General features: G+C 46.2%; 1 protein-coding gene across 2 annotated transcripts; it reads right to left on the minus strand.

Moving 5' to 3' along the window:
- Positions 1-71: 71 nt before the first annotated feature.
- On the minus strand, positions 72-14,437 carry IKBKB (inhibitor of nuclear factor kappa B kinase subunit beta). Of its 2 annotated transcripts, XM_050910329.1 has the most exons (22): positions 14,285-14,437; positions 13,827-14,153; positions 13,652-13,746; positions 12,653-12,770; positions 11,827-11,896; positions 8,897-8,985; positions 8,325-8,414; positions 7,828-7,952; positions 7,376-7,483; positions 6,948-7,077; positions 6,310-6,504; positions 5,943-6,057; positions 5,460-5,583; positions 5,049-5,200; positions 4,873-4,934; positions 3,725-3,834; positions 3,416-3,465; positions 2,805-2,904; positions 2,434-2,581; positions 2,096-2,223; positions 1,269-1,359; positions 72-689 (listed from the first exon to the last, which is right to left on the minus strand). In XM_050910329.1, the coding sequence occupies exons 2-22, from the start codon at positions 13,929-13,931 to the stop codon at positions 621-623; spliced, it is 2,274 nt and encodes a 757-aa protein (XP_050766286.1). In that variant the 5' UTR covers positions 13,932-14,153; positions 14,285-14,437; the 3' UTR covers positions 72-620. The 2 variants fall into 2 exon arrangements, with proteins under 2 accessions (XP_050766286.1, XP_050766287.1); XM_050910330.1 differs by lacking the exon at positions 8,325-8,414.
- Positions 14,438-14,870: the final 433 nt, after the last annotated feature.

Below are 14,870 nucleotides of genomic sequence, written 5' to 3' on the forward strand. Positions count from 1 at the left end.
AAGACTTCCTCTGTGGTCTCTAGGGTAACATCCTGACACTTCTCATGTTTTAGAGACCTGCACAGTGAAAGCAGCTTTTTCATCAAAATGTTATTGAGGGTATCAAAAAAAAGCAAACCAAAAGTTTACATGTTTTAGATAATTTCGTTCCCATATAGGAAACAAGTATTAGGTAAGTACAACCGTTACACTTAAGGAGAAAAGTGCAAATCAGCAAAGTTAAGAAATTAAGTTCACAGTTCAAGTATATTAGGAAGGTGACATCTACCACTGACTGTGCAAGCTGATTGCATGCGTTGTCCATTGTTCATTAGAAAGCCTAAAAGGCAGCAAAACAACCACATGTGATGCCTAAGGGAAGATACATCAGGACAGAATAAGAATATCTGCTGTCTTAAGGCATGATTAAGAACTTCTTCCAAGCAGTTAGAACAGGCGTTTCCTACTGTATCTTTGTGAAAAAAGTGTCCAGAAGGTGGATACTAAAAGCTAGGCCACGTGTATCACGTAAGCAGTAGGTGACAGTAGGAGGCGGCACTTGAACTTCCCTTCTTGGAGGCAGCAGCTTTTCACAGTTGGCTTCCTGAAGTAGCATGTCTTCAGAGGCAACCGAAGTGATTTTACATCTGGGTTTGTTCTGGACTGTTTGTTTCTTCTACCTGAAGCTGCAGCCAGCTCCAATCTAGAGCCTAAAGAATAAACAGAATTACAAAGTTCAACACTAGCTTGCAGTTGAGATTTCTCCAGAATAAAGGGGAAGCAATTTAAAAGATTTAAAAATTTTACTGTGAACAAGTTGGTCAATATAGTTTTGCGATGAACCATGCAACTGCTGTACAGGAAACCCTTAAGCTACTTATTTTCTCTAATATTTTACTTTCTTTTCAATATTCTGCTTCATTAAATAAGCATCCCTGCCTACCAATGTATTGCCACCACAAGACCATTCCAATTTTAAGAGTGCAATTTTGCAGTATTTTTGTAAAACAGCCAAGTGCCTTCCCCTGTCCTTTACTGTTCAGCACAACTTAAGTCCCCAGCGCATGGCTCCCATTCTCAGCAAGCAGGGAATACATCAGAAAGCACCCACTCTCCCACTTGAACTGCTGACTATCTCTCTCCCACAAATCCTACTCTCTCCTTGTCCAAAAGAGTAATATGTAGATTTCTATCAGCCATATTACTTACTGGTGGCAAAGTTACACAAGCAGAAGTTTGAAGCCATGAGCTTCCCCAGTCCATTTATAGAAGAATATCAAATATGTTACCATGAAGCTCTGCTCCTGATCCTTCATTGTGTCATGCATCACATTTTCTAGTTGGCTACAGAGTTTCTGTGATTCCAGCAGTAGCTCCTCACTGAAAGAGACAATTATTACACAATTATTTTCCATGGCAGTTTTGTTTAAAGAGATGCTGCCTCTACCTTTTAGAATTGTTTCTGGCAGGTATGCTGCAGAGCACTGAAAAGTATTAACCTTTACCAGTCAGCTCATAAGCTAGTAATTCATATTGCAACTGGGAAAGTCGGTAGCATCCCCAGATTTACTGGGACAGGGGAAAGGAAGCATGTTCCAAGCTGGAGTTGGGCTCTTACTATGTGGAGTCACTGTTGCTAGAGAAAAAGTTGCAGAACAGCCTATAAACTAAAGGATTAAGCAACGTACAAATAAACAAACCAAGGTCTGTCATTCCAACTGGTGACCCAGTTCATTTAAGCAAGCCAGAACTACATGTGCTTGGTTATAGCAGTCTCTCCTTTATGATATAGCTCAGCTACTATCACTTTACATGACAATGCTCCAACAATTCCTGTTGGCAGTGTACTTCAAGTGAGCCCAACCATTCCAGATAAAACCAACCCTTTATTATTGAGGCAGGGGGAAGTGAAGCTGTACATTATTCCCTGTTTTTCATAAGGAAGATTCACAAGCGCCAGAAAGTCCAGCTACTAGGTAGAAAAGACTGCTGACAATGGAAGCTGAACACAAAGTGTAAAATGTGAGAAAGCCTGTGTGTCATTATTTCACAAAGCAGAAGCTCCAGCTTTGTAGTGCTAGCATTAGCAGCTACAGAAATCCAGCCTTTGCCTCACCTTTTCCTGACAGATTCTGATAAATTGTAGGTTCCAGAAGGGACCTGCAGCAGCAGCTGACCAGGGCTACCAAGACGTGATGTGTTCATGCTCTCTGGACTGCCAGTAACAGGACCACGTACTTTACTCTGAAGAAAACACAGAAGATTCAGATTGCAATTATTTCCACTAATTTCCAGCAGCCAGGAGTAGGAGACAGCCTGGAACTTGGCTTTAATACTAATTCAAAATAACAGAGAAAAGAACGATAGGACATACTAAATTTACTACTAATTATTTCAGTAACCTGTGCTACAAACCATATTTTCAGGTTAAACTGGAGTTTTTATTTTACTTACACAAGCAATTTTCAGCAAGTTCCACAGTTCTTTCTGTCGTTTCTCCTGAAGCCTAACGACTGTTTCCTCATCTTCATTCATCAGATTCATCACTTTCTCCACTCTGGGGAACAATTCCAGTGCCTTCTGTTTGCAAACTACAGTTTTACTATTTTTAAAAAAAAAAAAAAAATAAAAAAAAAATAAAAAAATCAGATCACACATGGGCAACTGCACTAGGGGAACAGTTCTGAAGTTTCTTGATTCCTGTAACACTCTGAGATCTCATTAGCTGCACGCACTGGTTTTTAAACGTCTAGAACAAAACCTCTTGCTGAAAGAGAAAACGCTTTCTCTCAACCCTCCATAAAAGCTGAGTCTACAAAGCTCACCTGAGCTGAGCATAAATGACTCGGACTTTTTTTTCAAAGGTCTGGATTGCCTGTAGGAGCAGTCGTACTATTTCTTGGCTGTCACCACTTGTCCTCTGATCTGTAATGAGAGTCAGAGTATTACACAGAAAGGTAGGCTTACAGCAGAGAGAGAGGATTCCTAGTAGCTTGTTTCCACTGCTTCTTCAATCCTGAAACATCCCAAGTTCAGGGCATGCAAGTCTGAGTGGGATGAATTGCACTGGATTTTAGCCACCTTCTTCAGAATGATGAGAACTGGAAAGCAGAGTTGGCAGGGTGGGTCTAATGCTTTAGGGCTGTATAGCTGCTCAAAGGAACAGTTGTGTCTTTCATCCTTCCTACACAGAAGCAGCAGCATATGCTTGCAGCAACAGCTTGCTCTGAGAAGAGCTCAGAAGGCATCAAGGAAGCAAGGCTGGCCTAGTTTAAAATTGACTCCCTGACTCCCCTCTCCAAAAAAAGGTGAGTCCAGTAGAGTCCATGTGCATCTAGCCTATGGGCAGGCCTAGAATGCAGAGAAAGTTTTCTCAGTGCTCGTTACCACATCTCCAAAGTTACTATACACACAAAGCAAGCTGAACTTCTTTTACCTCTTGGCTTCTCTCTCAATCTCCGGTACAGCTCTCTGGCTTGTTCTTCTCTAGAAGAAAAAGGCACAGAACACAAAGGACTTCTCTAGAACCTAAATTACGAACAAGTCGTTCAAGAACTCAAATCTTTTATATACCAGTCTGCCATTTCAGACTGATGATAGGTAAGGAGTCAAAAACTGTCTTTTAGTGTCAAAGTCCTCCCAGTCCCCCATAATTTGGGCTGAAGAGAGCACTTGTAATGTCCTGCAGTGAATAAGCTTAGCTAGCAATACTCCTGCATCTGAAGTTCAAGGTAGTTCAACTCACAAATCCTCCAGTGTTGCTCCTTGTTTACGACCTAGTGGGCTTCTCTGCAGGTCCACAATGTCCGTCTGCAGGGCCATCATCCTCTTCACTAGCTGATCCACATCATCCTCCTGAAAGCAGGTCAGAACGTAAGCAATGGGACTAAGAGACACTACCACTCACACTGGTTCTTCCTTTCTCATTCACAGTTCTAAACACTCACATCAGCAAGATGCAAACAGCAGCCTTGGACAAAGACAAATGAGAATATGAATAATTTCAATTCAAGGAAATGAGTTTGGTGCTCTGGGATAAAACAACTTCCAAGAATTTTTTGATAAAAAATTCAGCCTGCAACAAAGAGCCATTGAAGGGTCAGACTTTGTAGTAAATGTACTGGTAGTTCCCAGGCCATCATGCTTCCTTTTCCTTGGCTATTCCAGATCTCTTCTCTCATCCTATCCCTCACCACTTTTCCCCTTTTCCCTCAGCACACAACCACATCCCAAATTCTGCTTTTCACTTCAACTCGTTCACATGCAGAAGCTGCCGCTTGTTAGACAGTCATTCTGCCCTCTGCCTCCTCCCAACAGAGGAGGACCAAGTGTTGGAAAAGAGTAAGATATCGAGTAGTTACCTTTCGCTCCTCATCTGGGAGCGATGGTCCTTAGCCCTACTTACAGGGGTTACGCTGTCTTGTGTCAAAAGGCTGAATCCCTTACTGAGAACAGGTGCAGAACATGCACCAAGAATGGGAAATTGTTGCCTTTTCAAAATTCAAGACTGATGCTTAAAATTCTTGTGTTCAATCATCTAATCGTTTGCTTTCCCATTCAGTTTAACCTATGTTCCATGTCCTCTTTTCAGCTATCCTGGCTCCAGGATTGGGTCAGCAGGACATCCGAGCACAACCACTGCAAAATCTCCTCTCACATTTCCCAAGATCTCCCTTTTTCCCCTAAGCCTTACAAACAGAGTGAGCTTCATGAAGTACTGGCAATGGACAAAAACGGTGCAAACCAAGGCAACGTGACATCTGGAATCAGCCCAGACACAAGAAGTTTCTATTTAAGGGAGGACAATGAAGAAAAAAGAAAAAAAAGAAAAAAAAAGGAAAGAAAAACAAGCCTCTTTTTCTTTAGGATAAGCAGCTAGATTTGGAAACATACTCGCCCACAAAGTTCCACAGCTTGCTCCATCTCTTTCCAGGCAAACAGCAGCTTCTCAGAAGCTACAGGAATGAGAGAAGAAGGATTGCTTTTCTCAGGTTCATACAGGAAAAGGTAGATACTTTGTGGGGATAACAGGCATAAAAAGACCTCTGTTTGCCAGATGCTATACTCACTAATTCCAAATTCAATCTGCTCTTTATACTTCTCCAGATCGATCTGGATGCTTGTTTTAAAGAAGTCCAGCTTTGCTTTCAGCTGCTGGGAAAGGGAGGCCATAGAATTCTTCATCTTCGAGAGGGTACTATTGTAACGCAACAGATTCATCCTGCATGGACAAGAAGAAGGTCCTATTACCCTCCCGAACTAAAAATGCAGACTTCCACTTATATCAAAAGTAGATACTTCAGAGTGTAGCAGTGAGCGCAAAAGCAGTTGTGTCAGAGGACAGAACTCTCAGCTTTTCATTAATTGTTAACGGCTCCACTCATGGGCTTCCCCATTCCAACAGGGTCCCATTCCTGTCCTTTCCCTTTCACCAGGGAACAAAGGCAGAGATAAGTATTCTAGAGAAACTGCCACCGTACATGGCTGCTCGCTGCCCCTGCTGAAGCCGGTTACAGTCCTCTTTCAGCATCCGGATTGTGTGCCAGATCTGACCCCACACTTTCCGCAGCTGGAAAAAGTGGAGATTCTTCTTTGGATCCTGAACTGGAAACAGAGGGGGGAGGGGGGGAGGGAAACGTACGTATCAGCATGAAGCCTAAAAGTAGTGTTATCACATGACAAAACAGACCAAAACATCACTCCTTTGAGGGGCATGTTACCTCTTGCAAAGCCTATAGTTGGCTAACCCCTATGCAGCTTCCCCAGTATATCAAAATCAAACACTTCCTTTCCTCAGTTATTCTGACAAATTGAATGAATGCTATGCCAGTCCCTTTTACTGCTTCCTCGGTCCCAATATACAACAGCTCTCTCTACTCTTTGCACATGATACAGACCACAGAACACAGGCAGCCCTCTCAACGTGGACAACCTCTCACATTCATGCTAGAGAAAGTCCTTACGGATGCAGTCAACGCTTTCTGGATGAGGACGCAAAGCAACCTGAGCCTCATAGGCAACTTTCTGGTTATCAAAGAGGAAGAGGAGGTCTGTGTCTGCAGCTGCAGTATCATTCACCTGCAGAAGACAAAAGATCCAACTAGGTTCTCTCAGAAAAAGCAAGCCTCAGTAACACCATGAACAGAATGTTCCTCCTCAGCCAAAGACTGAACACCAAAGGCAACAGAGTGCCTATTCTGCAAGGGCTGTTAGGTCTGTGTGGTTACTATGACAAAAGCCTGCCAGAATAGCAGGGAGTGCTGTGCTCCCAAAGCGAGAGCAGTGCCTGCTGATTCACTCAACAGCAAGGAAGGGAGTATCCAGACTCACCTTGCTATCAGCTATATGTTTAGTGGCCAACTTCTGAGAAAACAATGCAAGTCCGGCTTCCTGCAGTAGCTCCTGGTCCTGTTCTGGGATTCCTGTATCTGACTGGATCCTGGCCTTCACAGTCTCCAGAGTCTCGTCCTCTGTCACAGCATAGGTGTGTACAGTTCCCGTAACCATGTTCAAAACATGAAGCAACTACAAGAAGAGTAGTGTGACATGAGAAGGGCTGAAGATACATTGGTCATGTCTGAGCAGAGATCTCAGGACTGAGACACTGGCCACCGATAAACTGTTCAAAGTGCTTGCAGGGCTCAAGAAGTCACTTCGCAGCTACTTCATAACATTATGCCAAAGTCCTTGTCCTCCATCAACTGGAAGAGAGGCCACATGGCAATTAAACAGTTTCAGCCGCAGAATCCTCTACCAGAATATGGAACCAAGCACACACAGAAGCTATTTGCTACTCCCAGCAAGCTCAGGGAGTATTTGTCCTCAAATAAGCAAGCTGTCAGGAGACAGCCAAATGAGATTCTGTGCTGCTCCTCCTCCTAGGTCTATGACTCAAGCCTCTTCTCTCGTGGGCTACAGGCAACTGCTCTCTGGAAAACTTTTCAGGGTAATACAGACCCATTGCTCACCTTCAAGTTCAAAATGTCATCCAAAGCTTTGAAACACCCATTGGGTCCATACGTAGGATCTGTACCTCTCTGCCGTGGGTGCCACATTAACATGAGTTGCAGCCATTTCTCCAGCCTCCCAGCCAAAACACTGAAGGACCAAAACAAGAAGGGGATCAGAAGAGGTAAAAGTGCATCTGCAGTCACCATATGGCCTGGTCTCTGCAGGAGGACTGACAAACAACTTCCCCCCGCCCCCGATGCAGCATTTAGAAGGCAGAAACAAGAGACTCACAACTACACAAGTCTCACAAGGGACACAAGCATTGTTTGTGTCATGCACTCAATTTATTCACAGATTAACATAGTAAGGCATATAATATAAACCTAGTCCTTTTGCAGAAGAAACAGTTTATCCCAGCATGGCATAACAGATTTCTAGTCCTCACCTGTTTAGATTGTTCGGGCAGGGTAAACTGCTAGAAAATTTGACTTCTCCAGATAAGTCTTCTGAAACCACAATATCCAGCTCACTCTTCTGTCGCACTTTTGTATGCCTAATAAATTCAAGCAAGTACAATGGTGAAATAATCACCTGCCTTTCCCAGCCTGCATGTTAGTAGGCTCTTAAAGCTACTCTTGATGGATGTAATACAGATGCCACTTTGGTTTCTGCTACCTGCCCTGCAGAGTCAGTCCTGATCCCAAAGAGCAAGTATTAGGAATGCTGAACTTGCTCAGGTAGGTCAAACTCCTGTGAAGGGAGTCAGTCTCCATAAGGGCAAGGAACATAGAGATAGGGCTATTAGCCTAAGAATCAAGGGACCACACTTCTACTTCCCGTAAACAGGATAGTCGCATTGCATGCACTCTTCTTATCACCTGGCCCCAGCTCACTCACCATTGCACTGGCTGCCAGTTGGGTAGGAATGGTCGGAAGCCTGTAATGCACTCAAAGGCCAGTGTGCCAAAGCTCCAGTAATCCACCGTCACCGTATACTTCTGCTGTTCCAGCAGCTCTGGAGCCTGAGACAGTTTACACACACATGAGACAAAGTCACCTCTCTCTTCACTCTCTCTGTCCCTTAAGAGCTCATTAACGTTTGTACAACAGATTAAAGACAGTGCTGAACACTCTGCCTCTCACTAGCTTTGAGATCCTCTCAAAGTGAACAGCAGAGGTTATTGGCACTCCTGCTTCTTATTTATAACAGACATAGCTAGCAGACACTGTGAAAACCCAGTGTCAGCAAAAAAACAGTCACCTTTGCTAGCTGCAGCACCCCAAACGCACCCCATACCAGGACAAGTACTTCATCCCAGCCCAAAGCCTGATAACAGTTAACTCTATCCCAATGCAAAGTGGTAGCTGCTCTTCTAGCTGAATTCCTTCCTTACCAAGTACTGTAGAGTCCCAACAAAGGATGTGCATAGGCTACCCTGATCCAACTCCTTAGCATAACCAAGGTCAATGATTTTGTGTATTAACTGAAACACACAACAGAGAATAAGAACACTAGAGAGAAGTCCTGTTAAAAGCACACCATGCAGCAGAAAAAGAAAAGGTTCAGCTCTTCAAAGGTATGCAGGAAAGGTGCCAATGAAGAGATGGAAGCAGAAATGGGAGGCTCCTGTAGATTCCTAAAACCACAAAGTATGTAAAGTTGTCATTGGCTTGATACACACAGAGCTGGAGACGTTACTGCTAATTCAGACCTTCGGTCAATCAGTACAGTCTGGTTCTTTCCTTAATAGTTGAAAGTCAAAATGTGAGGTGTTACCAGAAGTCTAATACAACCTTTCATCTCAGCTGCACACAAAATACTGTTCATCTGACACGGAGATCTGAGCTGGCTGTTATCCTGGGTTCAGTGCTCTTGCAGAGGGACCACTGTAACTGCATGAAGCACATGCATGTTCCTCTTACACTTACTTGTCTGTGCACGCAGAGACACCTGGTTCCCGCTTACCCTTTGCTCTCCTTGCTGCAGCACAATGTTCTCTGGTTTCAAGTCTCTGTGGATGATCCTGTTCTCATGAAGGTACCTGAGAGCAGAAGCTGAGACACAGAAAAAGCCACTTGTAAGAGTGTAAGTAACAGCACCTAGCATGAGCTCAGTAAAGATTCATTTCTACCCAGTATAAGCATAGCTTTTGGGTCAAATCTTGTACTATCAAACATACAATGAAACACCAAGTGCAAGAGGAAGAGTTGGCATCAAACACTTCTGGACACAATCAGAGTTTGCTCTCTGGGTCTTTCCTCACGCCCTTCTTGTAAATTGGAATGACATTGCCTAGCTTCCAGTCAGTAGGGAGCTCCCCAGACTCCCAAGATCTTTGGTAGATGATCAAGAGGGGTCCTGCCGTAACATCTGCCAGCTCCTTCAGTACTCTGGGGTGAATCCCATCAGGCCTCGTGGACTTGTGAATGTTCAGCTGACACAGCTGGTCCCTTACAATTTCAGTGTCCACAAATGGAAAGTCACTGTTCCCACACTTGTGGTTCTCTGACTCAGGGGACCAGGCAGCCCAAGGTCTATCAGTATTATTAAAGACTGAGGCAAAAAAAGCATTGAATGCCTCCACTTCTTCTTCATCCCTATTAGTCAGGTGACCATCTTCAACAAGTATCGGTCCAATGTTTTCTTTAGACCTCCCCTTGCTATTAACGGACTTTAAAAAGCCTTTCTTGTTGTCTGACACAACACTGGCCAGTTTCAACTCTAATTGAGCTTTGGTCTTTCATGTCTTCACCCTGCATATATGAACCACAGCTCTGTAATCTTCCTGCAAAGCCTGACCTTGCTTCCAGAGATCATACAGTTTCTTCTTCCTCTTGAGCTCTATAAGGAGTTCCCTGTTCAGCCAAGTTCATCTTCTGCCCCGCTTGCTTGACTTGGGACACACTGGAATTGCCTGCTCCTCTGCTTCTAAAAGGTCGTTCTTAAAAACTGACCAGCACTCACGGACTCCTAAGCTCTCAAAAGCAGATTCCCAGGGTACTCTGCTAAAAAGCTCCCTCAATAGCTTGAAGTTTGCTCTCTTGAAACCCAGGGTAGCAATTCTGCTGTCCTTTTTTCTCATTACACTAAAATTTTAAACTCAACCATTGCACGATCACTGTGGCCAAGACAGCCACCTACCATCACATCCCCCACAAGTCCTTCTCTATTCACAAATAGCAAGTCTGGGAGGGCATCTTTCCTAGTTGGCTGAGTACTTGTGACAAGAAGTTATCTCCCACAAACTTCAAGAATTTCCAAGACCTGCTCGTCACAGCAGTATGATATTCCCAGTTGATGTCTGGCAAGTTGAAATCTCCTATAAGGACAAGGGTCACCAATCCAGATATTTCTAATTGCCTACAGAATAACTCATCAGTGCTAACATCCTGGCTGGGCAATCGAGTGGCTATACTCAGCTTTTCTTTACCCATCTGTTTCTTCAACAGTCTTAACCTAGAATCCAAAAGCTGCTCTGCCAGTCACTTCATTCTGTCCTGTCCACAAGGTGGTGGTCTTCTCCTCATTTCACCTGCAAAATTCTTCACAGGAAATTTCTGTGCAACATACTTTCTCTGCTCAGAACCACTGAGACCCCACAACTGGCAGACTGATGAATTCCATCTATGCTAGAAAGACAAAAATCTCATCTTAAGAATACACAAAGGCAGAATAAATGCCCTCTATTTTCTCACACTTGCTCAAGGTAGTACCTTAATATATCTCCCCTCCTGTGGATAAGAAGAAAAATCATGGTGCTAGGAAAAACAAAACTTGGCAGCATTTCCAGTTTGTGCTTTTCAGACATGACTCAGGCCTGAGCCAAAGGGACTCACTTTTCTGCTGAGACTTTGTGTCCCTTCTGACAGCGTTGCATTCCCAGACAGAGCTCTCTTGTTCAGTGCAAAATGATCCAGCTAGACTTTCAGAAGTTATCAACAATATAACTGTCCTTCTCCTTAAGGACAGTAACCCTAGAAAGACCAGCTAGGCATGCACTGTAAGTGATCAGGAGAACAAGTTATGTCAATAGTAAAAAATATTTCTTATCAGCTACAGTTCAGATCATACAATTGAAAATTTGGGTCTGTCCTTCTTCCCATACACACAGAGGCATGTGAACACAAACTTCACTCTAAACATGATCTGCCATTGTCTCTGGTCAGCACTCAGTATCATTTCCTGGTCACTAAGGAGTACAAGGATGAGGCAGCAGAATACAAATGCTCTGGGAACACAAAGGACAGGAGATAATGCCTAACAGCCACACCTGCAGTAAAAGTAATGACAAATGCACGTTTATTCTCTTGCCACAAGCTCACTTTCTAAGCATACATCTGCCCCAAACGCACTTCTTAAATATCTTCTCTCTAAAGCCTTAGCACCTGTCCAGTTTTGCCTCAGCCACAACGCAGTAAGATCACAACATAGCTTGACCAAAAAACTCCACCCCAAAAGGCTCTAGACAGCACTTGGCAATCTTTGCACCAGAACTGTCTAAAATTCCACATAGTGGTTGCCCAAATGCTAATAGAAACCCACTGATCACACACACTCTGAAGTCCTGATGATCAGCTGTTAAGCTGAGGGTGGAGACTGATGTGCAACGTAAACCAGAGTCACTTGGCAAGTGTTCAGCTATCCAGAACCTTCCAGGAAATTCTGAGCGGCATTTTTGCTGGGCAAGAAAATCCATCTCTACATTTTCAAGAACAAAAATCAAAGGTTGGTTCTCCCACCAGGAGGGCTGGCAGAACAAGACAGGAAACAAGTATACTCTTCAAACGTCAGTCTAAGATGGAGTCAATAAGGTCACTGCTGCATATCCTTAGAGTGGCTTCAGCACTGAAAGGGCTTCAACAGTTCAGACACCTGAAGGTACTGCTACCACTTACCAATGTCAGATAACAAGATGAGAATAGCTTCTTCCCGCAAGCCACAGCAATTCTCCAGCTGATTCAGGTACTGCAAGAAAACACCACAGAATATAGTCTTTCCCTCCGGAATCATGAGTGAGGCTCACAGTCCCACAAACTCTCACGAATGCAAGAAGTTCCAGTAACAGCAATGAAATTCTCTAGAGGCACAAAACTCTCTGGGATTGTGACCTCTGGTTGCAGCAATTACAGCTTCAGGCCTTGGTCTAACCGCATGGGAGGAGAAAAGAGTGGGTGAAAGAAGTCAGTGTCATCCCCATTCTCTTCCTTCTACTTGCTCCATCCTTCATAGCCATTTCCCCTGTTCCTCGCAGTATCAGCTCAAATCTCAGCTCTAAGCTCTGGGTTTTATCTATGGGCAGATTATAGCAAAGGTTAGAAAAACAGTAAGATTACAATTAATGTGTTATTTTTTTCCTATGACAGATAGGAGTTAACCACTTTCAGGAAGGGTATAGCCCACAGATGTACCCTGCCCTACGATGGTCTTGGCCATACTCACATCCTGTTACACATCCCTCACACATGCCCTCATCCTCTACGTGCAAACTCCTCACAGTGTCACATGCAGCCAAACAAATACAAAAAGTTTCAGAAAGCACTTAAGTCTTCAAAAGCTGAACATAATATCAAGGACCAACCCACCAAAATCTGTGGGTGCCACGACAAGAATTAGGAAGCATCAGGATGTGAAAACAGAGGTTTTACAGGGAAACTTCAACAGAAACCCTAGGATCAGCTGAGAAGCTCATCAAGCCCTTGGTCACCATTCCAGGGACCTCACCTTGCGGAGGTCTCCGCCTTGGCAGTACTCCATGGCCAACAATGGCAAGTCATTTGGTGCAAGCTTCTGCATCCCTTCAGGGACATCACGGGCAGCCACCACATTGGGATGGTTCAGCCTGAGGAGTGGAAATGAGGCAAGTACACATGATGAGCAGAACCAGGGTAACACCTGAAAGACGATTGTTCTGCAACAGCTATGCAGTTTCACGTGCTCATGGTCATCACGCAAAGTCCTACAAGGACATTAATCCTTTTAGAAACTGAACTAGTGAATTCTAAAGGTCTGCAATTCATCCATCCTTCATGGATCTAGACTCATCCCAACTCCATGCACTTCATGTGCAGTCAGTGCATTTCTTCAATGCACGTGCATCACAGATCTGCCTAGGAGCTACAGGAATGTGCCTTGCGAAGGAGTGTGACGCACTCTGTTGCCACTCTCCAGAAAAGACCCAAACCACAATCAGACCATTGCATCCTACAAAATCAATCCAATGCCCCAAAGGACTACCCAGCACAGACATTAAGCTAGGCAAAAGAGCAGCTACGTAGCACAATTGTAACGCTGAAGGCAGTGGCAGAAGCACCAAAGAAGGAAGTCTAAGACCCAACACTGACGAAACACAACGCCAAGTTTTCTTTAGCGTGTACTTCTACGCACTTGCCCCCGTGGCGGGTCGGGCACCCTGCCCGAAGAGGCAGCCAGCGGCCCACAGCCTCTCCCACCATTTACCTCAGCGCAGCCGTTAGACCCGCGCTCGAAGGCCGCCCCCGCTCGCGCGCCCAGGGGGGCGCTGACGCAACCCCGCCTGGCGGCCACTCCGCCCGGCCCGGCCCGGCCCGGCCCGGCCCGCCCCGCCGGCGAGTGGGCACTGGGCTCCGCCCGGCCCGGCCCGCCCCGCCGGCGAGTGGGCACTGGGCTCCGCCCGGCCCGGCCGGGACCGCCAGGCCGAGGGCCGGCAGCGCCGCCGTCCGCCGTCGGGGCGGCCCGCCTCACCTCTTCATGATCTGTATCTCCAGCGCCCAGCGGTCGCGGTTGCGCGGGCTCAGCTCCTGCCGGCACTGCTTGATGGCCACCTGCTCGCCCGTCTCCTGCGGACACAGCACGGGCTCGGCTGAGCGCGGGCCCCGGGCCGGGCCGGGCCGGGCCGGGGGGGCCAGCCGCCACCTACCTTGTTGTGCCAGCGAATGACGTTGCCGAAGCCGCCAGTGCCGAGGCGCTCCTTCATCTCCCAGGGGCCGCAGGTCTGCGCCTGCAGGGCCGGCGGCCGGCTCATGGCGGGGCCGCAGCGCTCCGGCTCCACAGGCCCTGGGCCGCGTCCACCGACGTTTCCGGCTCCGGCGCGAGCGGCATGGGGCGCGGGCGCCCGCCCGCCCTTAAAGGAGCCGCGCTGCCCTGGCGCGGCTGCGGGTGCCCGGGGCGGGAGCTCCCCGCCCTGTCGCCGAGCCCACTCCGCCGAAGAGCAGCGCCGTCGCGATCGTCACGGCCGCCATCCTTCCTGGAGTCAGGAGAAGTAGAGCGTAAAAGGAGAGTCGAGCTCGCGGGCTCTTTAAGTAAAATAGCAGAGCTGCTGTCTCCTTCCCACACCTTCTTTAACATCTGCTAAACGTACTGAAATGCACTGTTTACCTCAGTTCTCCACTTCACCACCCAAGCCAAAGCACTATTCCATCCATTACATCGGGTTTAGATATGGCTTCCTCCCGGGTTGGCTGACGTTAAGCACTTTAATGCCACTGCAAAGACGCACAACAGCACGGGGAGGGAGGTGCCCAGCCAGACCTGCAGCACGGCCAGTCGGGTGCGCTGAACCTGCAAAGGCTGCCAGGCACAGAGGTGTCCCGTTAGGGCGATGTGGGCCAGCTGCAGGATGTCATGATGACACACTTCATCACCAACATTAAACAGTCCTGTCGAAACTCTATCCTCAGACAGGATCAGCTTAGAGGCAAGATGGTGCTTGAGGGAGGAGACACTATTATTGCTGGCTTTCCTAAAATATGTTAAGCACTGCAAATGGCACCCACACCACACTCTCTAGACAGCTATAGTTGTCCTTAAGCTGTGAAAAGCCAGGAAATAATAACTTCTGAAACCTTCCCCCACGGCCATTACTTTGTTAGTATCTTTAATCTAGAAATCCAGTAGCAAATAGCTGTTATCTTTAAAAATAATATAAATTAGCCCCTGCTCACTCAGCAGTGTCCAATCATCT

Source organism: Gymnogyps californianus, chromosome 23, assembly GCF_018139145.2.
Source record: "Gymnogyps californianus isolate 813 chromosome 23, ASM1813914v2, whole genome shotgun sequence".
NCBI lineage: Eukaryota > Metazoa > Chordata > Aves > Accipitriformes > Cathartidae > Gymnogyps > Gymnogyps californianus.

Bases quoted from the DNA above. Each gene is read 5' to 3' on its own strand.
- IKBKB (XM_050910329.1), bottom strand. From the start codon at position 13,931: ATGAGCCGGCCGCCGGCCCTGCAGGCGCAGACCTGCGGCCCCTGGGAG. The intron at 6,058-6,309 runs GTGAGTCTGGAT...TGTCTTCTGCAG, and splicing joins AACATATAGCTGATAGCAAG to GTGAATGATACTGCAGCTGC. The intron at 2,905-3,415 runs GTAAAAGAAGTT...CTCTCATTACAG, and splicing joins ATTGAGAGAGAAGCCAAGAG to ATCAGAGGACAAGTGGTGAC.